The sequence below is a fragment of the Pelobates fuscus genome, chromosome 10, assembly GCF_036172605.1.
Source record: "Pelobates fuscus isolate aPelFus1 chromosome 10, aPelFus1.pri, whole genome shotgun sequence".
Lineage (NCBI taxonomy): Eukaryota > Metazoa > Chordata > Amphibia > Anura > Pelobatidae > Pelobates > Pelobates fuscus.
Window position 1 is genome coordinate 41,223,764 of NC_086326.1, and position 26,609 is coordinate 41,250,372.

Below are 26,609 nucleotides of genomic sequence, written 5' to 3' on the forward strand. Positions count from 1 at the left end.
TTTCTATGACACCCTAAATCCTGTACATGGGGGTACTGTTTTACTCGGGAGACTTCGCTGAACACAAATATTAGTGTTTCAAAACAGTAAAATATATCACAGCGATGATATTGTCAGTGAAAGTGAAGTTTTTTGCATTTTTCACACACAAACAGCTCTTTCACTGAGGATATTATTGCTGTGATATATTTTACTGTTCTGATACACTAATATTTGTGTTCAGCGAAGTCTCCTGAGTATAACAGTACCCCACATGTAGAGGTTTTATAGTGTTTGTGAAAGTTACAGGGTCAAATATAAGGCTTGATTTTACTTTTTTTTTTTTTATTGAAATTTGTCAGATTGGTTAGGTTGCCTTTGACAGCGTATGGTAGCCAAGGAATGAGAATTAGCCCCATGATGGCATACCATTTACAAAAGAAGACAACCCAAGGTATTGCAAATGGGGTATGTTCAGCCTTTTTTAGTAGCCACTTAGTCACAAACACCGGCCAAAGTTAGCGGTTTTTGCATTTTTAACACACAAACAAATATAAATGCTAACTTTGGCCAGTGTTTGTGACTAGGTGGCTACTAAAAAAGACTGGACATACCCCATTTTAAATACCCTGGGTTGTCTACTTTAAAAAATATGTACATGTTAGGTGTGTTTCGGGGATTTATGACAGATAACGGTGTAACAATGTCACTATTGATACATTTAAAATATATATATATGGAAACAGCAATTTCCTACTTGTATTTATAGGCCTATAACTTGCAAAAAAAAGCAATAAAGCATGTAAACACTGGGTGTTTTTAAACTCGGGACAAAATTTTGAATCTATTTAGCAGTTTTTTTCATTAGCTTTTGTAGATAAGTAAAAGATTTTTCAAGTAAAAGTCCAAAAACATGTTTTTTTTTTTATTTTTCACCATATTTCATTATTTTTTTTAAATACAATATATGACATAATATAAATACTGGTATGTAAAGAAAGCCCTTCTTGTCTTGAAAAAAAACAATATATAACTTGTATGGGAACCGTAAATGAGAGAGCGGAAAATTACAGCTAAACACAAACACCACAAAAGTGTTAAAACTGCTCTGGTCCTTAACGTACAAACATCGCAAAAACAGGCCGGTCCTGAAGGGGTTAAACATATTCTGCAGCATTTTATAATGGGTATACAAGGATATCAACAGCTAACAAGATCAAGCAATGTGAGGTGCACAGATACAAGAGGTGAGGGAGGCCTTGTACATGTGAGCTTACAATCTAGAGTAGGTAGAAAATAACTACACAAGAGTCACTGCTTGTGCCAGTGTAACAGAGAAGAGAGAAATTGGTTTGGTCCAGCTAAACAATAGTATACAATTTGTAAGATGTGCAAGGTAGTTGTGGTGTAGCAAGGTGACACAGGATTATAGACTATACAAGTGTAAACTGAGTGAGAAGGGACAGACTCAATAAACATATACTTATTTTGAAATTACCCTGCTAAATCACTGTTCAGTGGGTCTGTCAATACTGGGGGGGAAAAACTCCAATCAGGGCATCACTGACTATGGTGTCCGTTCTCATAAACCACTGTCCAGTAAACTGCTCAAAATCAGTTCTGAGAGTCTTACAGCTCTGAGAGTCTAATGCTCTGACAGCTCTGAGTCTTACGCCTGAAACTATTTGTTTTTTAAAATCATTGTGGTTTAAAACCACACTTAGAGCAATAGTGCAAAGTTGTGATGGTGCTTAGAGAGACACTTTAAAAATGTATCAATTAACGTCATAATCCAGTTTTGTTGTGACATAGACAGGCTACATATTGCATTTGAGTACGAGAAAAAGTTATGTTTTGCAATGAGCCTTATGCCAGAGTGCATTTTACATACCGTGTTTAAGTTTGGTGATTTGCTCGCAGTTGCTGAGGACAATTCCCTTGGGTCCTCAAGAAACAAACCCAAGACCACTGAACCGGAACTGCAGGAGCTATTGTAGGGGATAAATAAACATTATTGAAAATACTGGTAGGTTCCCGCTGTAATTGTGTTTTATTTTTATTTTTGTGTTAAGAAACGTCTTGTTTTCTATATACCACAATTATTAAACTTAATTCTTACACCAAAAATGCTGTCTGAAAGGCATAGACAAAGTATTCCACACACATGGCCAAACCAGTCCTCGTGGCCCACCAACAATCCAGAATTTATGTATTTCCCTTTCTTATTGCAATGGAGATACTGAGAAAACCTGGACTGTTGCTGGGTCGTGAAGACTGGTTCGGGAACCAGTGGCTTAGTAAAAAGGGAAATTATTGAGGGGGGGCAGGTCACACCCGAAATATGTCCAAAATATATACAAAATACAAATTAAGGAACTGCGCACACACAAAAATACAGTTTTAAACTTTATAAGGTGTAACAAAACTATATACTTTTATTCCCCAAGTTACTGTCCCTGCGTTCGGTAGATAAATCTACCGAACACTGACCAGCCCCCTGGCTCATTAAGTTCAAAGAAACCACAGAATTCAGTGCTCTCCCTGTGTGGCCGCCGTTCATATAACCGAACGCCACGTGCTGGAGAAAACGGCCATCTTGTCACACAAACGCAGGCAGCGGAACTTGGTCATCGAGTGTCTGGAACTCTAAGACAGACACTCTACAGGTAAAACCATACAAATGTCTGCTTCTTTCCGCGACAAGCCAGGAGAGCGCTGTTCGGTAGGTTTGTTCGTACGAATGAGGCGAACAAACGCTACCTTTGAGCCAGGTAAACCGTTCGTCTTTAACTCCCAAAATTGACCGACCATTACCACTGAAACTCCGAAACTGATTTGGGCAGAAGCCTCATGAGCAGTCGGTCAAAACTTTACCCCAGTGGCCATTCGGCTGTATTTGTGGGATCTAAGCACTATTTGGACAACTTGGGGCTCAGATCCAAGCTATCCAGGGATTTAATATGTGTGGGGGTTCCTCTATGTCTTATATGTGTTTTTATGTATTTTTAATATCTTATGTTTTATGCCAAGTCATGCTGACTCAGAAAATGTATGGGCGTGTTTAACGGTATCCCTGATGTGTATAAAAGCAGGCCATCTGGCCAGAATAAAACATTCCTGTTGTACCCTTCATCAAGTCTCGACTGATGTTTGGGTATGTGACTGATGAACTGCTGGATTTACTTTTATGCACTTTGGATTTCAGGAACGTACGAATCAGCGCTCCAGGCGAATGGGCTATAATCACTAAGTCTCTAGCCTTTCGGGAGCATACGAACGAATGGGTATACGAAATACCAAGCGTTCGTTACATAAGGTTATTTAAAATCAAACAAATATATGACCATATTGTGTTAAACCAACAACTACTTCACATTGCCACAATATTGGTGGGTCCCAAACTAATTTTAACATGGGAGATTTACATGCTAACAGCAATAGTTACTGCTTAAACTGCTTCAAGAGGCAATCCTCAATTTTATGCTTTTGTGTGGTCAACTCCAAAGGTGCAGGACTACCGCTAGTGCAGCTGGTGTACTGCACCAGGTCCCGCACACTGAGAGGGCCCATCGGGTGTCCCCAGGTGCATGGGCCACCCAATGGGTCTGCAGAACTGCACAGGGGCCCACAAGCTGAGGGGCCCCATGAGATGGCTTGTTGCACTTAGGGCCACCAGATGATAATGTGTCTTCAAGGGCCCGGTCAGGGCTGCAGCCCTTTAATAGCAAAAGCAGGTCCCTTTAATGATGTCAGTTCAGGAAGAACATTACAACCGGTACCTTCCTCCCAGCTAAAATTGAGCCACGGTGGAAAGGCAGACAGGAGGGGGGGGGGGGGGCTCTCTGTGTCTCTGTGTATCTGCGTTTGTATCTGTATGTGTATCTGTTTGTATCTGTGTATCTATCTGTTTGTCTATATGTGTATATGTGTAGAAGATAGCGCCTGTAGTGGTGTTTCCATGCTCAGAATGACATGGAGGAAGAAAGGAAAAGACGCAGATATAGTGTAGTATGTTAGACCTCTGTTGTTTTTGTTGTTAAATAAGCACAAATACATGCACTTACACTTTTCTGGAGCTTGTGCTCATCTCCAGATATATGCACCTGGACGGTACAATCCCCGTTTGTGGATATATTGTAGGTCCTTGTGTGTATTCAGGGGCGTTTTCAAAGGTAGTGGGGCTGTTCTTTTTCAATAGCAGTGGTCCAGCTATCGGATATTCTCAGTGTACAGGAAAAAAAGCACAAAATAGTGCATAGGTGGTATGATCCCCACCAAATCTATCACTTGCCGAGTCCTCCAGTTGTAGATAAAAAATTGTTAAAATATTAAAATGTTAAAAGGATAGGCTTTGAGGCTCCAAATAGCGTAAATTGGCTATTTTTATTGGAGACATATAAAATCAAATTGTAGCATAAAACAGCTTAAAAACACTAACGCGTTTCACCTGCAAAAGAGGCTTGATCAAAGACACTACATATAGACACACCTCTACATTCAAAGGTAAACACTACACACAAGTAAACCACTGTTTTCAAATGGCAACAGTATATAAAAACATACTACACACAAATATAACCCTACATTCACACACACATACTCCATACAAAACATGCTTACGTTCAAACAACAAACACTGCTCAGTGCTAAACACAACCCTGCAAAGATGGGCAAACAAATGATAGATCCCAAGTTGTCAAGGCATTGTGGAAGTTGTATGACAGATGGAGATATACCTTTAGGCCATCCTTGCAAAAGTGCGTGTGTATGTGTGAAGGGGAGAAGGACCAAGGACCCTTTCTACTTTAGTTTTGCCACTGCCCTGCATGTACTTGCAATGCCCATCTACCTGACTCTTAACTGCCCTGTCTGTACTCACAATGCCACCCTACCAAAACCTTAACTGCCCTACCTGTACTCACAATGTCCCTCTACCTCAATCTTAACTGCCCTGCCTGTACTCACAATGCCCCTCTACCAAACTTAACTACACTGCCTGTACTCACAGTGCCACCCTAACAGAACCTTAACAGCCCTGCCTGTACTCACAATGCCATCCTACCTGACCCTTAACTGCCCTGCCTGTACTCACAATGCCATCCTACCTGACCATTAACTGCCTTGCCTGTACTCACAATGCCATCCTACCTGACCATTAACTGCCCTGCCAGTACTCACAATGCCATCCTACCTGACCATTAACTGCCCTGCCTGTACTCACAATGCCATCCTACCTGACCATTAACTGCCCTGCCTGTACTCACAATGCCATCCTACCTGACCATTAACTGCCCTGCCTGTACTCACAATGCCATCCTACCTGACCATTAACCGCCCTGCCTGTACTCACAATGCCATCCTACCTGACCCTTAACTGCCCTGCCTGTACTCAAAATGCCCTCTACTAGAGTTCTAGAGGATACACATACCTCTATATTGTTTTACACTTTATGGAGTGTTTGATGTCTACTAACTATCATTTTGGTACATCAAATACTTTGATTCAATAAACTCTGGCACCACTTAGTAGACCTACACATCATACATTTATACTATATTTCTTTTGTTTTGTTTTTTTATTTTTTGTGTTTATCTTTTTGGTTTATGTAACTGTCTTTGTGGTGATACTTTCCCTCAGAATATTATTAAGGAATTCTCACGTTTTTAGCAACATTAGTATTAAAAGTTATGTTTTATTTTAAATTGATCAACTTACTCAGTCAATAGTTAACCATAGCAGGTATGCTTCCATTCTGACCTTAGTATCGATATTGGGTACCAACCGATCTCTACAATTTTACCTTTAGATACACAGGAATCCTCCTGCCTCTTCTTTGTTTGCCCTCTACCAGACCCTTAACTGCCCTGCCTGTACTCGCAATTCCATCCTACCAGACCCTTAACTGCCCTGCCTGTACTCGCAATTCCATCCTACCAGACCCTTAACTGCCCTGCCTGTACTCGCAATTCCATCCTACCAGACCCTTAACTGCCCTGCCTGTACTCGCAATTCCATCCTACCAGACCTTTAACTGCCCTGCCTGTACTCGCAATGCAGTCTGTTCTTTCTGTTCTGCTGCTTAACTTTCCAGGAGACCACAAACTACGGCCATTAATCAGAGAAGGAGGTGGCGTGTGAAAGGGAGTGGGCCTGGACTGGGGAGAAGCAGGTCGGGAATAAGAACATTACTGTGATAGTTTTGTAATATATACTGCACTTATCTCAGTTACCACAATAGCAAATCATTGCTTGACCAACATTCTGATCCATTCTTTTGTTTATCAGTGGCAAAGTCCTCTACTCAGTCTCAGCCTGCACTGGATTTAATGGTGCTCCCTTTTAAAACGAGTTTAATTAGAGGGTATCTGGCTATTTGTGATACAATGTAATCTGTGAGCAATGCTCTGGGTAATTCACTGTATTTGATCCCAGCAGATACAATTGGTTATACATTCATTGACCGAAATTAATCATCATTCAGTATATATTTATACATATATACATATGCACAATGTGGACTTCATAAAGAGAGAAGATGATTTTCAGTTGGGTACCAGTGATTAATGAGTAGAAGTATCTTTTAATGTCTGTGATGACACAGCCTTAGTCCAGTGATGGCCAAGAGTCATGGGCTATCAAATGACTGTTAAATGGAATTACCATTGGCTAGTTTTGGTACTCCAGTTGTATGTGTGTCAGGATGTGTCAGTGCATGTGCATACATGCTTAAACAACAACAACACTACATGCAAATACAAACACTTCTTGTGATGTTATGTCTGGTGACATCATGCCCAGTGACATCACACATATACAAATAATTATGCAGATTATTATGGCCGGTATTTTTTTACAAGAAAGGTGGCAACCCTACGGATTTCCCGCCCTGAGTCAATGTCGAAATTAACGAGGACGCGTAAGCTTATTTAAGTTACTGCTGGGTAAATGAGGAATTAAATGTTGGGAAAGTTATAAAAACGAGAAACATGCAGTCTGACAAGATCTCATAGTACATGTCACAGATGAAGTTTAATTGATTGCTTAATCATAAAAGAGTGTTCCGTTTTTTTATGAAATAATACACTTTTAAGTGTGATTTTCTTACAGCAGAAAAGGCAGGCATATTTCAGGCCATTTTTAAAATACTTTACTAACTATGAGCAGATTAGTCACCAAAAATAAAGGACAGTTTTTCAAGACACTTTGTTAAATCTCCTTTTATGTTCTCGTTCTCCTCATTTGCATTGCGTGCCTTGGTTGTGCCTGGACTGATGATGAATTGTGATGTAATTTTCTCATTCATGAATAAACATTTAAATGAAAACGAAGCATTACTTTAAAAAAGACTGTCATGTTATAGGAGACTTTTCAATGTTTTATTCAAAAGTGTAAAATCCAGATAAGTGACGGTTTCCCTTTAAATGAGCCCCATAGCTGTAAAGAAACTGTCAGTGCTGGTGGATAGCATGTAAAGCAGGCATCCCTAACACCCCTTCCCCCGCACAGCAAAGGTTCTCTTGCAAGAGCTGCTTACAGGAAGTAACTTACGAAATTCTTATTTATTTATTTGACTTCTTGCCTGAAAAATGACGTTGAAACCGTCCCCTGCAAAATACCAGCTTCTCCTTTAGCAAAGGCCACTATCATCTTTTTTGACCATTTTAAGTTGTTTTTAGTTTTTTATGTAAAAACTGATGACGCTAAAAAAAAAACAAGAAGAGGGGACACATTCAGAGAGAGTAAACATACAACCGGGGAAATATGGGAAAGTCCGTAACGCCTTCTCTTTTAAACCCGTCACGTGACGTCATTAATCATGCACTATTGCCAGGGTATACAGTCATAACCTGCAACTGTGTATACACAATTTTAACAATTGCAAATGAAATGAGTTTATTGCAAACTAATTTCGTTTGCAATGGCTGTGCAGAAAGCAGAGCCGGTGCTATCTACAGTTGTAATTAAAATTATCCAACCCCCATTGAAAATCAGGTTTATTGTCAAAATTTACAGGCTTTCAGCTGTTTGCAATGAACAAATCAAACAAAACCAATTGAAATAGCTCACCACAACAAATGTTTCAAGTGGTTTCCTCAAATTCAATGGAAAATGCAACTTATAATGACTTCTCCAGTCTCAAAATTATTTAACCCCTTCATCTTTAGAACTTAGTAGAGCACCCGTTTGCTGTTATGACCTGCTGTAAACGAGATGCATAGCCAGACACCTGCTGGCAGTGTTCCTGAGGAATCTTAGTCCATTACTCATGAGCAATGGCTTCTAGTTCAGGAATATTCTTGGGTTTGCATGCGGCGACTACCTTCTTGAAATCCTGCCAGAGATTTTCTATGGGGTTCAAGCCCAGATGACTGTGTTGGGCACGGTAGAATTTTCCAAGATTTCTTCTGCAACCAAGCCTTGGCTGAATTTGAAGTTTGCTCGGGATCATTGTCTTGTTGGAAGGTCCAATGACGTCCAAGCTTCAGCATCCTCACAGATGGCACAAGGTTTTCTTCAAGGATTTGCTGCCAGGGGGTGTAAAACAGCCCCAGAGCCTGACCGAACCACCACCATGCTTTAGTGTAGGCAGAGTGTTCTCTTCGGCGTATGCTTCATTCTTCTTCCTCAATACATACTGCTTTTCCATTGGACCAAAAGGTTCCAGTTCTGTTTCATCGCTCCATAGAACAGAATCTCAAAACGGTGGTAGTGTATTTATATGATTTTAAACATATTGGAGCTGACTTTTCAAGACTTTTCTTGCTTTTGGGTCAGTAGAGGTGGACATATTGGAGTTCTGGAATGGAAACATTCTGCGTTTAGTATACAGACACCTTACTGTGCTCACTGAAACCTCAGTGCTTAGTGCCACCAAGTCTTGCTGCAGGTCTTTTGCAGTTAATCAAGGGTTTTTCACAACCTGTCTTCTCAGAAGTCTGGTTGCAGCCATTGATAGCTTCCCTTTTCTGCCCTGTCCAGGTAGTGTAACCACTGTTCCTTCAACTTTGATCTTGCAAATTAAGCTTCCAATTGTGTCTCTAGGAACATTCAGTGCCTTCGCAATCTTTTTGTATCCTGCTCCTTGTTTGTGAAAGGTGATCTCTTCTCTTAACTTTGTGAACCATTTTTTTACAAGGCCAAAAGACCTGAAAAAGGAAGCATAGCTGATCTGGGGATTTTTTCCAGTTTGGCTATTTTGGTTTTAATTCTCACTTTAGTAGATAACGCTGACAGACATAAACGAACATGCATCATCACACACATCAGAGAAACAGAGTCTCATAAATATATATATATGGACGATTGGATCATATATATACAGTATCTCACAAAAGTCAGTACATCCCTCACATTTTTGTAAATATTTTACCATATAGAAATGACACCTTGCTTCAATGTAAAGTAGTAAGTGTACAGCCTGCAAAGGCGTGCGCACCGGGTGTGCCTGGGCACACCCTAATCCCCACGGCACGCCTATGGATTGAGACCGGCAGGGGAGATCTCAGGATCTCCCCTGTTGGCTCATGCAGAGCCGGCGCTATCTGAGTGCCGGCTCTGCTGTAAGCCTGCATGGGCTGATGGGGAGATCAAAGGGAGGCAGGAGAGGACCCGGGGAAACACACACACAGCACCCTCACACACAGCACACTAACAGCACCCTCACAAACACACGACACCCACACACAGCACACAAACAGTACATACATACATACATACAAATACACGCGGCGTGTGTTTGTGCTTTAGGGTGCACACCCTAATGCAATAGGCTGTGCACACCTATGACAGCCTGTATAACAATGTAAATTTACTGTCCCCTCAAAATAACAACACACAGCCATAAATGTCTAAACCGTTGGCAACAAAAGTGAGTACACCCCTAAGACATTCAAAGACTCACAATGTCACATTCATTCAAAGACTCATTAAAAACACCATGTCAGACATGAACTAACATGCATCATCACAGACACAGAGCATCATATATACACATCAAAAAACAGTCACAGATATAGACACAGATTAACGCACAGCCGCATTCATTCAAATACACATAAAATCACATACACAGACTCACAACATGTACAGTCACATACATACATCCACACATATTATCACACAGTCACATGCACAAAATCACACCCACAGTAACAGAGTCACACACATACACTAACTGTTTATGTATAGCAGGTTTACTGTATTGTTTTAAGTAAAATAAAGGAATTAACAGGTAACAAATCTCTGAGCCCCAGTATATTGGAGAGCTTGCCCTATTTGCTCACTGCAAGCAGCACCTATATGTGACAGAGTAGGTGGGTTGCAAGGTGAAAAATGTATGGGACATTACTGGGGGGGTATATGACAGCGTTCATAGGTGGGTTAATTGAATTGAGTTTCAGATGAGGGTATGTGACAAGGTAGGTGTGTGTTAATGAACGGGTGGTCAGGTGGGCGGTCTATGACAAGGTAGTTAAATAGGTGTTAATAAAATGGTTAGGTGGGGACTGCATGACAGGGTAGGGAAGTGGGTGTGAGGTCACTCTGCCAACCAGCACAGGCTGGATGAGTATGTGAGGTCGGGAATTTCTCAAAGCTGCATTTTAAAGCAGCCACTCATTTTGAAGACATTTTGGCCCCCACTCCTCTACTGAGCCTGACTGGGGACTTCACAGGAGAATTAATTATGGTCGGCTCCTCCTGTTGCACTGCATCGTTGGATCACCAGGGAATCACTTCTATTTATTAACTGTTATGGATGATCAGTAATAGCTTGCACTGTCATTATTTAAACCACATAAAACAGTTGTATATTAAATAAAACCTGCATTGCACTTCTCATGGGGTGTTTGCAACTTCGGATACTGCGCCCACTGTGGGCACACCCTAAGGTAGCTAGCTACCTGTGCTTTCCCTGGCTGTGTCCCTGTTAACTGCCTCTTTCTCTTCAGTTGAACATGCAAGCTCTGTTGGCAGCCTGGCGCCCTGGACAAACCAAGTCATTTTATTTTTAGAAATTTGTTAATGTGTGCCGGAGTGGGAAATATAAAGGGATTATTTAATTTCCTTTTCAGCACATTTTACTGGATATATATTTGTTTCAGGAATATCAGCTTCTACCTCATACAGAAAAGAACGTGAGATTTAGAATATCTGTTTTTAGCTATATAACACTGTATCTAATCACATTATGCATAATGCAAAACTATACCTTTATAAAAATGTGGAAATCATTATGGTTTATAGAGCACCAACACGTTCCGCAGCGCTGTACAATAGGGGGACAAACAAATCAGTAGTTTAAGCAAGACTAGGTGAATGTACAGAAACAAAAGGTGGGGAGGGCCCGGCTCAAATGAACGGACAGTCTAAAATGGGAAAAATACCTTTCAGGATTATTATACAAACTGTAGACGCAGATCGGAATTTCACTTACAGTATAATATCACAAATGTATTTCTGTGTCTTCAGTCTTCCTCGCAGTGAAAGGGCACGTCGTGAAACTATTGCTTTTGTGAATGTTGTTGGCCCAAAACGTGTCAAGGCTGCCGACTTGTGGAATGTTTTGTGTACTGCATATCATTGCTTTTGCACAGAGAATAACTTCCATTCCTTGTTGTCGATACCCATCACGTGGATACATTGTGAAACTGCAGTTCAAAATAAATAGGACTTGTATTCATATTCATTGACTGTACAAGCTGACAAAAAGTTACATTTTAAAACAGGATTATCTTTACTATACTCTAAATATCTGTCCTGAGATGTTTCTGTATAAAATTATGAAAATGACACAGAAACTAGTGTATCATTTTGCTTATTTTATTATGATGATGATTACAGGGCATAGTAGCTATCTGTAGTTGACTCAGTGAAGTGGCAGTAATTCTGCTTGTTAATGGGATGTCGGATTTGCGACACCAGGGACCAACATGCATAATGGCAAAAATAACAAAACGAGAAAAATACATTGATCTATATGTGATCTGCTACAGGTGCTTCCTGGGGCAGTGCTGCACACTGTGACTGACATGCAGTGTCTCTTCCTTCTGCATGGAGACACTGAACTATCCTCATAGAGATGCTGATTGTGTTTGGCTTGTGCTGACTGCCACAATCTGCCTCCTTGACAATCGCAGCCAATCTAATGCTTTTCTATGGGAAAGCATTGTAATTGGCTGAGATCACCACTTCTGATGATGTCAGCCAAGGAGGCATGATCAGGGGCAGAGGCAGCAGCAGACTGGTATAAAGGTAAGATTTTACTATATTTAGGGGGGCTAGATGTTGTTTTTAACACTATAAGGTCAGGAATACATGTTTGTTCTACACTTCGCAATCAAGTCCTACATTCAAATTGTTGGGATATAAGTAGAAAGATTTTTTTTGTGTATAAAATGTCTGCATCCCTGCATTAAACCACAGGTTTGTATTCCTAATGCTATACTGTTCCTTTAATGTTGTGGTGAATATTATGTTAAATAGCAATAAAACAAATCATAACATGATTGCCCTCAACTTCTCAACTTTGGCCTATTTAAAAAAAAAAACAAAAACAAAAAAAAAACTGGAATGCAGAAATTCGATTAGACTTGACTAGAAGACAGGAGGATCCGCATGTTGCTGGGGCTAGTAGCTGAAACAAATTCTTCTGTAAGACATTCTCAACAAGCCCTTCCAATGTGAAACATACATATGACACACAGAACATTACAAATCGAAATACGCAAACCAGTAAAATCACTTCCACCTTAACTGAATAAATGGTAACTCACATAATCAGGCACCAGCTCCTATACCATGTTTCTCAAACGCTCGCTGTGGTGAGCACGCCACTAGGTGCCGCAATTTAGTTTCTAACCTGCCCCTCTGTGACATTCTGATGTAGCATTACATTTAAATAGATTTTAGGGAATTCTTGAACACTAAACATGGCACTCAAATAACAAGGTTAATTTATAAAAGTGTCAATTTCTATTAAGATCTGCATTTCACACAAACTCTTTATCAAGTTGTAAGTGCTTTAGATGTCTGGAGTGTCCCTTTGAGAAATGTCAAATGTCTATGCAAAAAAACAAGTGCAGATATATATAGAAATTACTACAACATTTGTCTCGCACCTCAAAATAACTGAAATAGAACTAGTTTTTGCATACGCAGACTATTATGGTACCTGCAGCTTCCAAAATGAAAGAAACACTGTAAGCAGCATGACCATAACTTTCAGTAAAAGTAATATTGTCTACATTCTTAGAGTACTGTCCCCCACTTTCATGTTTGACGGTTTTGGGAAACCAGGAGTCAACACAGCATCCTGAAACAGCCCCACCTCTCATTTGTAAAGTGGAATAATGAATGAATAATAATTCATAATGTGAAATTAAGACAACCACATTGCTAAGGTCATTTAAAGGGAATCTCCAGACCCCTAATGCACTTTTCCTCTTTTTTTCATGTTACGAAAAGTGCAGATTTCAGTTGACACTTTTATAAATTATCTGGTTATACCCCTCCTGGCTTTCAAACAGAAAACTAGCTCCGGTAATTCTTGGTTTGGTGAGCTCAGTGGAAATAAGCTCAAGATGCAGTAATTACCCATATTACCTGCCTTGCAAATACTTCTTATTGAGGTGCTTTGGGAAGTCTGTGATTGGACAGCCACAGAAAGTCTGGGCGGGGTTAGAAGGGAAGAGCTTGCAAAGGCTGAAGACAAGAGATCTACATGTTTTGCAAGCTGTATTTAGATATAACCCCAATGAAAACAATGCTTAATTAAATACATGCAAGTTTTCATTTGAGGGTAGATCTTATTTTTTTAATATTTAATTTAAGCAGTGGGATGTTCCTTTAATGCCAACCTTGACAACAGGGATTTGTTAGCAGTACCAAGGCATGGTTAGTTCTTATATCCTTGGTATTTTGTGTACTCTGCATCAATACACGTAAAACTTTGAAACCCGAGTTCCTGTTTGTTTTCTTGTTTACACAAACAATACACCAATTGATGTTAGTTGGATAATTGAGTCCCACTAATACGACCTCTAGTTCTTAAATAAAGAGTTCAGAACATAACGTTTTGATTGCACATCACTCCTTTATTGAAATTAAATAATGACATCTCCATTGATGAAAGACAACTACAGTAAACATGTGCAAAGACTGGGATACACTTTCAGCAGAGCAGCGCCTTTATCATCTCCATGAGAACAGACTTAGACAGGAGAGGAACAAAACAACACAGCCATTACAATAAAATGCATGTGTTGCTAGCACTAGTGACAGGAAAGAGTTAACCGTGGTTCAGTGCTTCCATAGGATAACTAAAATACAGACCATGTGCACATGTAGCCAGGTAAAAATTCGAACCAGACATAATTTAAACAGATTTCATCATCACCTTTTAAATGTTCTTCCACGGATGCAGATTAGCCATCAGATAAGAAATCAGTCAATTGTCCAACGTGCAATAGTAGAGTCACCATGTGCGCAATGAACAACTTCATGAATCCCGGAACAGAGCGTTGAGTTAGTTTCTCTACATTTTAATAATTCACAATAATCACAAGTTACAGTATCTTGGCAAGAAGTTAAAATAAAAAAATATAGAATTAATAAATACTTGTTGGAATGTACTCATAAAATCTTGTTGACACTAACCAAGTATAAAGATAACCGTTATAAAGGGTTTGGTCTAAAAACTAGAATGCAAAAAAAAAAAAAAAAGAAAAAATTTCACCAAGTACATTTTCATAAATTTGGAATGTACAAGTGTCTTTCAGTCTGCATCAAAAAAAAAAAAAAATGAGTTCCACATGGAGCAATCTAAGCACACTGGTACCAGATTTTGATTCACTGACCTATGAACAAGCATTACAAAAGGACAGACAGCGCATTTTGTATTGCATTCACTTATACGGAGGGTTTACTGTGCATTTCACTGAAACGCATTGTATAGAACCCAGAATGGAAATGGGTCAGAGAGGCAACAATGAGTAATCTGTTATGCTGATCTCACATTAGGCTGTATTTCAGAATCCCTAGCTGCAAAGTGTTTGGGTAAAGTAAACTAAGTGATGACTGTTTCTTCTGTTCCACGGACTGATTACTTCTTTGCTTTTCCCTGGGCAGCGACGGCTTCCATTGCCTTCCGCACGGTTTCTTCATCTCCAAGAAACTGCATTGGCTTGATGGGTTTCAGGTTCTTGTCCAGCTCATAAACAATTGGGATGCCAGTAGGCAAGTTCAGCTCCATGATGGCCTCCTCAGACATCCCTGTACAAAGGAAATTAGGTATTAAAGTAATAATGATATCACATAAAGCTGCATCACTGGAGCAATACAGTTGAAGGCTGGTGGACACATAGGAGGCACTTTCAAAGAAGAAGGAAAAAAACAAAACAAAACACAACTAAGCAATACTGTAACCTAGCCACATGTGAATTTCTGGAGTATCTCTTTAACACGATTTGGTCCTACGTGAGAACTATACGTTTTAGTTTGCATGTGTGCATGGAGCAGATGAAATGTTAAACAAACATGCTTTTTCAGACGGTCTTAACTACATTTATTTCAGAGCGAGGTGCTAGGAAAATCACTTAGCTAAGCGTTTTACGGATTTGTCTAAACCAACTTGTCCACAAGCTCTCAAGGTTTGACCTTGAAGGGACACTGAAGGCAACATAACCGCTTCATTTCACTGAAGTTGTTTTAGTGTCTGAGGTCCCCTGTCACTTTCCTTCCATTTATCATGAAACTGTTTTTAGAAACATAGAATGTGGCGGCCCATCTAGTCTGCCCAATTTTCTAAATACTTTAATTAGTCACTGGCCTGATCTTAAGTCTAATATTGATTAATTAATGTTTTAAGGCTAAATGAGAGTCCCCAGCATCATATTCCTCTTTGTGCTGCCTGGGATAATGAAGAGGCATTAGCCTGAATAGCAATGGGCAGCTGTGATAGGCTGGATGCAGTCAGCTGACACTCTCAGCCAATCACAGGGCCAGTGCAGGTATAAATCGGTATAGATACAAGGAAGTGTGTAAATTCTGCCTTAGCCACACCTTAGGTGGGTGGCCGGGCTGTGGGTATTAAACTGCTTGAAAATGTATTAACACTGAATGGAAGGACATGAGATGAGACGAAGTGTGTCTTATTAATGATAGAATACAAAAGAATGGTCACCCACCACTGCAATATCTACCACAAGCTCAGTTAAGAATAAAGATAGACTATGTCTAAAACATTATGGTTGTCAGTCTACTTACCTTCAAGGTGCTTGACAATTCCTCTAAGGCTGTTGCCATGAGCAGCAATCAACACTCGTTTCCCTTCTTTGACCTGTGGGACAATTTCATCGTTCCAGAAAGGCAGGGCTCTGGCAATGGTGTCCTTTAGGCTCTCACAGCTCGGGAGCTGGTCTTCTGTCAAGTCTGCATAGCGACGGTCCTAGACACGAATAAAAATACGAGCGGACTTAAACAAACTACAAAATCTAACCACCATAGATTCCAAAATAAACCTGCTCATCTCTAAATATCTACATTAGTTTGGTCACAAATGATCACAGTAATCCAACTGCTTCATGGTTGATACCTGTTCAACTCTATCAGGGTTATTTACTAAAATGAGAATTCTAAATTTAAAATCAAAGTAGCCAAACTGGAACCATAGCTGAATTTTGCCAATTCAGTTATTTTCAATCACTCTGAATACTCACTTCAGTGAAAAACCCTATATGTTGTTCTCTAGATTCCTCTAAGATGGATAACTTTTTGCTGTTGAACTATAAGTCGCATGATGCTTAGCTAGTCAAAGGATGTCACGAAACCTGACCCTCTCCCATGATACTTTTGCAGGTACGGATTGTAGGTAAACCAGGAAAATTATTCAAAATATAGATAGCTTAAGGATCATGTATGTAATACTTTAATAATCACAATATGGTCGTAAAGACTAAGTCAGCTTGGAATGTCTGGCTTATTTTGCATCTGCAGCACTAAACAGCCACATACTCAAAATGAGTGGGTGCTCCATGTTGATATAGGATATTTTGCATAGTCCTTAATGTGTTAACATTAGCTACACCTTACTTATATAATGGCTATTTTGGCCTTGTTTTAAAATTCAAAATAAATTCCCTGCAATTCACATTTTAGTGAATATTTAAGTCAGTAAATCAGAGGCTTTGTTAAAATAATTGGTGATTTACCTTAGCGATGATATCATAATAAGGATGATCTGGATCCATGGAGGGAGGAGGAATGTCAAATGATCGCCTCCAAATCTTCACCTGCTCCTCTCCATGTTTGGCGGCTGTCTCTGATTTGTTCAGACCAGTTAGGCCTCCATAATGCCTTTCGTTAAGACGCCATGTTCTTATGACAGGTAGCCACATCTGGTCAATGCTCTCCAGTGCGATCCATAAGGTGCGAATTGCCCTCTTGAGTACAGATGTATAGCAAATATCAAACTCATAGCCAGCATCTACAATACACAAAATAAAATCATGTAAATACATACTGCACAGCGCTGTGAACCTTTCTCACAGTTATCTCAATGTGAAGACGCTGATGCTCTCAGTCTATCACCAGTACCCATTCTGAGGCTTCCTCATTGAATTTGAGGATTTTCCCGGAAGAGAGGCAGAGTCACAGGGCTATACAACTTTGAGGTGAAACTCTTCATAAATGGTTTGACCCTTTAAAGGGACACTATAGTCACAAGAACAACTACAGCTTATTTGTTTTGGTTGGTACAATCATTCTCTTCAGGATTTTTGCTCTAAACAATGTCTTTTCAGAGAAATGCAGTGTTTACATTACAGCCTAGTGATAACTACACTGGTGACTTCTCAGATGTCTGCTAGAGGTGCTTTCTGGGGCAGTGCTGCACAGTGTGCAGCACTGCCATGCAGTGTCTCCACCCTCTGCATGGAGACACTGAACTTTCCTCATAGAGATGCGTTGCTTCAATACATCTCTATGACGAGATGCTGATTGACCAGGGCTGTGTGTGTTTGACTTGTGCTGGCTCTGCCCCTTATCTGCCTTCTTGACAGTCTCAGTCAATCCTATGAGGAAGCATTGTGATTAGCTCAGAGATTCACCTCTAATTATGTCAGCCAAGCAGGCAAGTTTGTTTTCCTGACCCTATAATGTTCTTTTAATATAAGATACATACATGAACCATTACAACCTAACAGACTAAGGTGTTATGGTGCCAAGAGTATTTCATTAATGAAAATAAAAAAGGCACATATAAACTGTTAAAATGGAGTTTCACCACTTCCTGTATTACCAGAAGTTGTGTGGAACTTAAGATAATGAACACATTCTGAAGTGATGAAACTGCAGAAAACGAAAAGGAATCTGCACGTAAAGCTAAACTATAGAGATTATGAAATTATGCATTTTAACGAGCGAGCACTCACTCACTGTTGGCAGGTAAATATCAACTTATTTTTAAACTTCAAATGCCTTACAGAAAGCTTTGAGGTCTTCAGTAGCTCCTGAACGTACCATTGTTGCAATTAGCCAAGTGACGCACATCTATCGCACATCTTTGGAGGGTCCTGCGGTATCCTCTTTAGATAAAGCCAATTCCCTATAGACGTCACTGGTGATGGGTGGAAACATTGACGCTTCTAGATGGCGGCAGCTTCTCCCAATGTCTAGAAGTGTCAGGCGTAGGAGAAATACTGAGACCAAGAATTCCCTACTTTGTCTAAATATATCTATTATCTGGGTTGGAATTTCAGTGGAATGCCAACACAGTCAATATAAGTATTTCATTAAGATTGTATCTTTGAAATACTAATTTTTTCAGGGAAGGGTGACATTGCCTCTTTAAGGCAGATCTTATAGGGTTTCTCTAGAATAGGAGTGATAATGCCCAGGAAACATGGTGTATCAAGCAACCTTAATTGTGGCAGGAAACAGTTAGATGTACAGGTGATTTAAAGGCCACTTTTGTAGTTCGTTTACCTCAATGCAATAGGCATAGGTGTAAAACGTTAATATTAAATATGTGCACCGTATTTTCTTTACTTGCATTCTAACATGCCTGGTACACTGAACTTTAGGTGACTTTGAACTTTGACCCCCAGGACAGCAGACCATAGTTTTCCATGTCATTTATCTCATCTCCCTCAGGGTATGACAGGGATCATTGTACACATGAAATGCAGGTTCTCCTTGTTAGGCAATATGAGAAAATCTCGGATACGGACATACAGAAGACAGAGGGAAGAAATTAAAGGTCATTATTATTTATTATGTAAACAAAATTAAAATTATCATACAAGGAAATGAGAAAATGAGATGACCGTGTCAAAATGTATTTATTTATTTATTTTTAAAGCCTTCTTCTATATTTAAATAAACTGGCACATTTTAAGCCCAGATTCTGTTCCACTTTGATATTTTAAAATGTATGTAAATTACTCTTAAACTATAAAGGCTGCACATGTCTAGAGAGGATTCCCTTAGAACAAAGGTTGTACATGTATTTATATTAAGGTTCCTTTGCAGAGGGCAATTTTTTCACTATACTTCGTTGCGACACACACTGTCGGTGATTCATGTCAGTAAGGGTGGGGATGGCCCCTGAATGAGTAATATGAAGAAGGAAATGAAAGATTTCTCTACTACAAGCCCCTAAAACGTGCAAAATATCAGGCTATAATGCTCTGTACTGCTAATGGAAAATGTGATGTATGCACTTAACCACCATGTAAAATGACTAGCCACATAAAGGTTATCTCAGTGATTCTACATAGGGTCAAACCCAGATTTCTAGAATAATTAGTTACGGTTTCTTGAGAAATGTATGATTTTGAATGAGCATAGGGCCATCAGTTGGTTCTAGAATTATGTATTTCTGACTCACTGACCTCGTGCTGTCTTCTACTGATCAAATAAAAGATGAATCAGGCCTATTTTTCGCTCTCTAATATCTGAATAAATGGTATCCCCCTGGCTGTTCCACTAAGAAGACATGCTTTTACTTGAACAGCCCATAGGAGGATTCTATGTGGAAATAGAATTTTTCAGCCTCATGTTTGCATTTTGTACCCTATATCAATGTTATGGAAAATCACCAATAAACTTACAAGTGGAAAAAATAAATCTGCTGAAATTTGAATAGACTTTCTGTATGCCGCTGGACATAAATTAAAGACCACACATCAAGCACCTGGCAATGATCAATAAATCGATACGACTAAAATATACTGATGAGCAGAGTGAGATAGAGGACATTAAAGGTCAACCTCATCCAGGCAGATATGTCCTTTCTCACAGATTGATGTTTTAATATGGCTGCATTGGGAGTGTTAGAAAACACACAGAACATTCAGTTCTGCGTAGCAACACCTATTATTATATTAGTGTCATTAGACAGAGATCTACAAAATATGCAAAGACCCCTGAAGGGATAGATGGATAGATCTGCTTTAAATATTACACTTTAAAAACTGTAAAGTACTGTGGAAGATGTCTAAATAATAATAGTAATAATGATAATAGATGGGTTGTTTTCACTATGGTAACATAAATGAACATTGCCCTAATTTCTTAATTTTTAGTTTCTCCTACACAAATTGCTCTTTTTGATTATAGCCATGAGGAGGGAGTAATGTATTATGAGCAATTCTGATGGAAAATCTGAACATTCTGAGCAATTTGCACGACATTCCACTGGTTTCCATGGTGACTGCGCCCTATTTGGAGTTCTGTGGCATAATTGCTCTGTATCCACAGTTCACAGTGGGGGCTCTGGTGCCCTTCTACGGCCCACAGGAGGGCACTGCTCCCCCAAACCCCCGCAAGGTAACTTTCAGCGCCTGCCCCTCCAGTCCCTGCTATCTGCCCCTTGAAGGGTACCTTTCCGAGCCGGTCCCCGTCCAGTCCCCTGCTATCTGCCCCTTGCAGGGTACCTTTCCGAGCCGGTCCCCGTCCAGTCCCCTGCTATCTGCCCCTTGCAGGGTACCTTTCCGAGCCGGTCCCCGTCCAGTCCCCTGCTATCTGCCCCTTGCAGGGTACCTTTCCGAGCCGGTCCCCGTCCAGTCCCCTGCTATCTGCCCCTTGCAGGGTACCTTTCCGAGCCGGTCCCCGTCCAGTCCCCTGCTATCTGCCCCTTGCAGGGTACCTTTCCGAGCCGGTCCCCGTCCAGTCCCCTGCTATCTGCCCCTTGCAGGGTACCTTTCCGAGCCGGTCCCCGTCCAGTCCCCTGCTATCTGCCCCTTGCAGGGTACCTTTCCGAGCCGGTCCCCGTCCAGTCCCCTGCTATCTGCCCCTTGCAGGGTACCTTTCCGAGCCGGTCCCCGTCCAGTCCCCTGCTATCTGCCCCTTGCAGGGTACCTTTCCGAGCCGGTCCCCGTCCAGTCCCCTGCTATCTGCCCCTTGCAGGGTACCTTTCCGAGCCTGTCCCCCCCCCAGTCCCCTGCTATCTGCCCCTTGCAGGGTACCTTTCAGAGCCTGTCCCCCCCCCCCCCCAGTCCCCTGCTATCTGCCCCTTGAAGGGTACCTTTCAGAGCCTGTCCCCCCCAGTCCCCTGCTATCTGCCCCTTGCAGGGTACCTTTCAGAGCCTGTCCCCCCAGTCCCTGCTATCTGCCCCTTGCAGGCTACCTTTCCGAGCCGGTCCCCGTCCAGTGCCCTGCTATCTGCCCCTTGCAGGGTACCTTTCCGAGCCGGTCCCCGTCCAGTGCCCTGCTATCTGCCCCTTGCAGGGTACCTTTCCGAGCCGGTCCCCGTCCAGTGCCCTGCTATCTGCCCCTTGCAGGGTACCTTTCCGAGCCGGTCCCCGTCCAGTCCCCTGCTATCTGCCCCTTGCAGGGTACCTTTCCGAGCCGGTCCCCGTCCAGTCCCCTGCTATCTGCCCCTTGCAGGGTACCTTTCCGAGCCGGTCCCCGTCCAGTCCCCTGCTATCTGCCCCTTGCATGGAACCTTTCCGAGCCGGTCCCCGTCCAGTCCCCTGCTATCTGCCCCTTGCAGGGTACCTTTCCGAGCCGGTCCCCGTCCAGTCCCCTGCTATCTGCCCCTTGCAGGGTACCTTTCCGAGCCGGTCCCCGTCCAGTCCCCTGCTATCTGCCCCTTGCAGGGTACCTTTCCGAGCCGGTCCCCGTCCAGTCCCCTGCTATCTGCCACTTGCAGGGTACCTTTCCGAGCCGGTCCCCGTCCAGTCCCCTGCTATCTGCCCCTTGCAGGGTACCTTTCCGAGCCGGTCCCCGTCCAGTCCCCTGCTATCTGCCCCTTGCAGGGTACCTTTCCGAGCCGGTCCCCGTCCAGTCCCCTGCTATCTGCCCCTTGCAGGGTACCTTTCCGAGCCTGTCCCCGTCCAGTCCCCTGCTATCTGCCCCCCCAGTCCCTGCTATCTGCCCCTTGCAGGGTACCTTTCCGAGCCTGTCCCCGTCCAGTCCCCTGCTATCTGCCCCCCCAGTCCCCTGCTATCTGCCCCTTGCAGGGTACCTTTCCGAGCCTGTCCCCGTCCAGTCCCCTGCTATCTGCCCCCCCAGTCCCTGCTATCTGCCCCTTGCAGGGTACCTTTCCGAGGCCTGTCCCCGTCCAGTCCCCTGCTATCTGCCCCCCCAGTCCCTGCTATCTGCCCCTTGCAGGGTACCTTTCCGAGCCTGTCCCCGTCCAGTCCCCTGCTATCTGCCCCCCCAGTCCCTGCTATCTGCCCCTTGCAGGGTACCTTTCCGAGCCTGTCCCCGTCCAGTCCCCTGCTATCTGCCCCCCCAGTCCCTGCTATCTGCCCCTTGCAGGGTACCTTTCCGAGCCTGTCCCCGTCCAGTCCCCTGCTATCTGCCCCCCAGTCCCTGCTATCTGCCCCTTGCAGGGTACCTTTCCGAGCCTGTCCCCTGCTATCTGCCCCTTGCAGGGTACCATTCCGAGCCTGTCCCTGTCCAGTCCCCTGCTATCTGCCCCCCCAGTCCCTGCTATCTGCCCCTTGCAGGGTACCTTTCAGAGCCTGTCCCCCCAGTCCCTGCTATCTGCCCCTTGCAGGGTACCTTTCAGAGCCTGTCCCCCCAGTCCCTGCTATCTGCCCCTTGCAGGGTACCTTTCAGAGCCTGTCCCCCCAGTCCCTGCTATCTGCCCCTTGCAGGGTACCTTTCAGAGCCTGTCCCCCCCCAGTCCCTGCTATCTGCCCCTTGCAGGGTACCTTTCAGAGCCTGTCCTCCCCCCAGTCCCTGCTATCTGCCCCTTGCAGGGTACCTTTCAGAGCCTGTCCTCCCCCCAGTCCCTGCTATCTGCCCCTTGCAGGGTACCTTTCAGAGCCTGTCCTCCCCCCAGTCCCTGCTATCTGCCCCTTGCAGGGTACCTTTCAGAGCCTGTCCTCCCCCCAGTCCCTGCTATCTGCCCCTTGCAGGGTACCTTTCAGAGCCTGTCCTCCCCCCAGTCCCTGCTATCTGCCCTTTGCAGGGTACCTTTCAGAGCCTGTCCTCCCCCCAGTCCCTGCTATCTGCCCTTTGCAGGGTACCTTTCAGAGCCTGTCCTCCCCCCAGTCCCTGCTATCTGCCCCTTGCAGGGTACCTTTCCGAGCCTGTCCCCGTCCAGTCCCCTGCTATCTGCCCCCCAGTCCCTGCTATCTGCCCCTTGCAGGGTACCTTTCCGAGCCTGTCCGCGTCCAGTCCCCTGCTATCTGCCCCTTGCAGGGTACCATTCCGAGCCTGTCCCCGTCCAGTCCCCTGCTATCTGCCCCCCCAGTCCCTGCTATCTGCCCCTTGCAGGGTACCTTTCCGAGCCTGTCCCCGTCCAGTCCCCTGCTATCTGCCCCCCCAGTCCCTGCTATCTGCCCCCCCAGTCCCTGCTATCTGCCCCCCCAGTCCCTGCTATCTGCCCCTTGCAGGGTACCTTTCAGAGCCTGTCCCCCTCTCTTTGCCTCGTGCAGGCCGGTGGCGCTGAGATCCGCGTCGTACCAGCCGCTGAAGCGGTTCTCATTGTTCCAGGTGCTCTCTCCGTGGCGGATCAGGACTAACTTGTAAGCGGCCATGGCTTGCTCTGCTCCCCGGCTGTCACACTGCGGACTACAGTAAAGGCGGAGCCTGTGCGCATGCGCCAAAACGATCACCGAATGGGCGTGACGTGACGTCACGCTCCCTAGCAACCTAGTTACTGCCAAGGAACTGGCGTCTCTTACTGCGCATGCGCACGAGTGTCAGCGGTCGTGTAGGGATAGATCCGTTTCGGCCATGTTTGCTGCTGGCAAAGCAATGTCTTGAATAGTTAACTAATCGAATTTAAGTACCCCTCAAAATCTGCTAAAATAGAGCATAACCCTCACTTTCAAATTTTTCTGTAGAAAAAAAGACACCAGGAGGAAATTTACATCAATAACATTTATTTAGATAAATAAAATGTCTATGCTCAGGAAGAGCAATGGCTATTATTATTTTTATTGGTATTTATATAGCGCCAACTTATTCTGTAGCGTTTTACAATATTATGAAACAGGTAAATTTAACAATAAATGAGACAATTACAACATTTTACGGAAACAATAGGTTGATAAGGACCTTGCTCAAACGAGTTTACAGTCTAGAGCAGGGGTCCTCAAACTCTGGCTCCCCAGATGTTGCTGAACTACAACTCCCATGATTCTCCGGCTATCTATGTAATTCAAAGAATCATGGGAGTTGTAGTTCAACAACATCTGGGGGGCCGGAGTTTGAGGACCCCTGGTCTAGAGGCTATATACAGTTAACGTCTTCGCCAATAATGTTCACCCATTATAAATCTGCTTCAATGAGTTATAAATCTGCCTTAATTACTTAAATAGCTGGCTGCGAGCTGATATATTTGGTTTTTGTTTTTTGAATTTATTTTTGTTTTTTATGAATTGATTTATTTTATTGTAGCTTCTTGTTATACTTGGACTTTATAATACAGTGCATATACACACCTGTGCAGAGGTATATTGTAATTTAGCAATCTAGGTCCCTCGTGGAAATATTGCCCTATTCAAAGATGGCGATAGGAGCTCTTAGCAGAGTCCCTACCTGTGGCAAACTCCCTGGGAAGCTCTGCTTGTGGTCCCTCCCAGGCTCTGTGGACACGTGCTGCACGTAGCAGGATGAGGGCGACGTGACCTTCAGCATCTTTTCATAATATGTTGCAGAAAACTGTCATTATCCACTGTATGGTTAATTATAGTGAACTGAAATCCAAATTACATTATTAAGAAAATAAAACTGTGTTATCTATATATGTTTTTTTTTGCCTGGCCCTTTTGGTCTGTACTTTTTGCAATTCAGTTTTCAATCCACTGCTTAGTAAATAAGACCCTTAGTTTATTTAATTTCTGTAGTTTTTGGCAGGATTACTGCAGGAAAGTACCGCTTCCGTGGCTGTCTCCATGGCGATGTCTTACATTAGAAAGCAGACATTTGCTGGTGAGATAATCAGTGTAATTATTTAAATATACAGCATCCCCTTTCGTGTCACACCCATCAGAGAGCTGAGTTGGAAAGTGTTCCTAGTGAGAACATTGAGATTATAATAGTTATTGTTTTGTAGTCATAGAAACATAGAATGTGACGGCAGATAAGAACCATTCGGCCCATCTAGTCTGCCCAATTTTCTAAATACTTTCATTAGTCTCTTATATCTAAGATAGCCTTATGTCTATCCCACGCATGCTTAAACCCCTTCACTGTATTAACCTCTACCACTTCAGCTGGAAGGCTATTCCATGCATCCACTACCCTCTCAGTAAAGTAATACTTCCTGTTATTTTTTTTAAACCTTTGCCCCTCTAATTCAAGACTATGTCCTCTTATTGTGGTAGTTTTTCTTCTTTTAGTCTGCAGTTAAATCCTGTATTAGTTGCATTTATTGATTTAATATTATTTTTATATTTTTAGGTTGAAGTAGCCACAATAAAAAAAAAATCTCCACATCAGCTTTGTTTCCTGTCTGCAAATTATCAATATCAGGACCATATTGATTCTGTTAATGTAGAAGTGTAAACTCTTGAAGAGAGAGTGGATTCTGTGTGTCAGGGAGAGCCTTGCTCGTCAAACATCCAAAATGTTTGACAATAAAATGTAAAACTGCGTCCATAGAATTATTTCACCATATCCACTACACTGACCTTTATTGGTATTAGTATTGGACCTTTTAAGTTATCTCATTGCTTTTACAGTTATTGATTTAAATTAGAATGAAACAATACATAGACAGGTATATAATCAACCCAATTTAGATTCCAGCCCCTACTGGTCCCTTTAACCCCTTAAGGACACATGACATGTCTGACACGTCATAATTCCCTTTTATTCCAGGAGTTTGGTCCTTAAGGGGTTAAGCAGCTACCCACTTTGTCTATGAAATCAACATGTTCATCTTTACAATACTTTATATCAGAGCAATATTAACAGTAAGAATATTAACTGTAGGCGACCAGCTTAGGCCCAGGGGTTCGACAAGGGCCACAAAATCAGGAATTAGTTTTTTCCCATTCACCATCCCTATGCGGAGAATGAATGGGGGGTCCCAAGAAAGGTATCCTGCCTAGGGCCCTGTGAGATCCATCTTTGCTTAAAATTTGTTTTTTTTTTGTATTTAACCTCTACAGTACCAAAAGGATGAGAAACGTATAACTACCATAGCACTAAAAGGTTAAGTCTCCAC

General features: G+C 42.5%; 2 protein-coding genes across 2 annotated transcripts in view; one reads left to right on the top strand and one right to left on the bottom strand.

Annotated features, from left to right (window-relative positions):
* LOC134575555 (tumor necrosis factor receptor superfamily member 1A-like) overlaps window positions 1-26,609 on the top strand; it is a 486,416-nt gene that overhangs the window by 56,609 nt on the left and 403,198 nt on the right. The window lies entirely within an intron of this gene.
* PGAM1 (phosphoglycerate mutase 1) lies at window positions 14,053-24,039 on the bottom strand. Its single transcript, XM_063433605.1, has 4 exons — window positions 23,832-24,039; window positions 17,188-17,462; window positions 16,244-16,424; window positions 14,053-15,250 (listed from the first exon to the last, which is right to left on the bottom strand). The coding sequence occupies exons 1-4, from the start codon at window positions 23,968-23,970 to the stop codon at window positions 15,081-15,083; spliced, it is 765 nt and encodes a 254-aa protein (XP_063289675.1). The 5' UTR covers window positions 23,971-24,039; the 3' UTR covers window positions 14,053-15,080.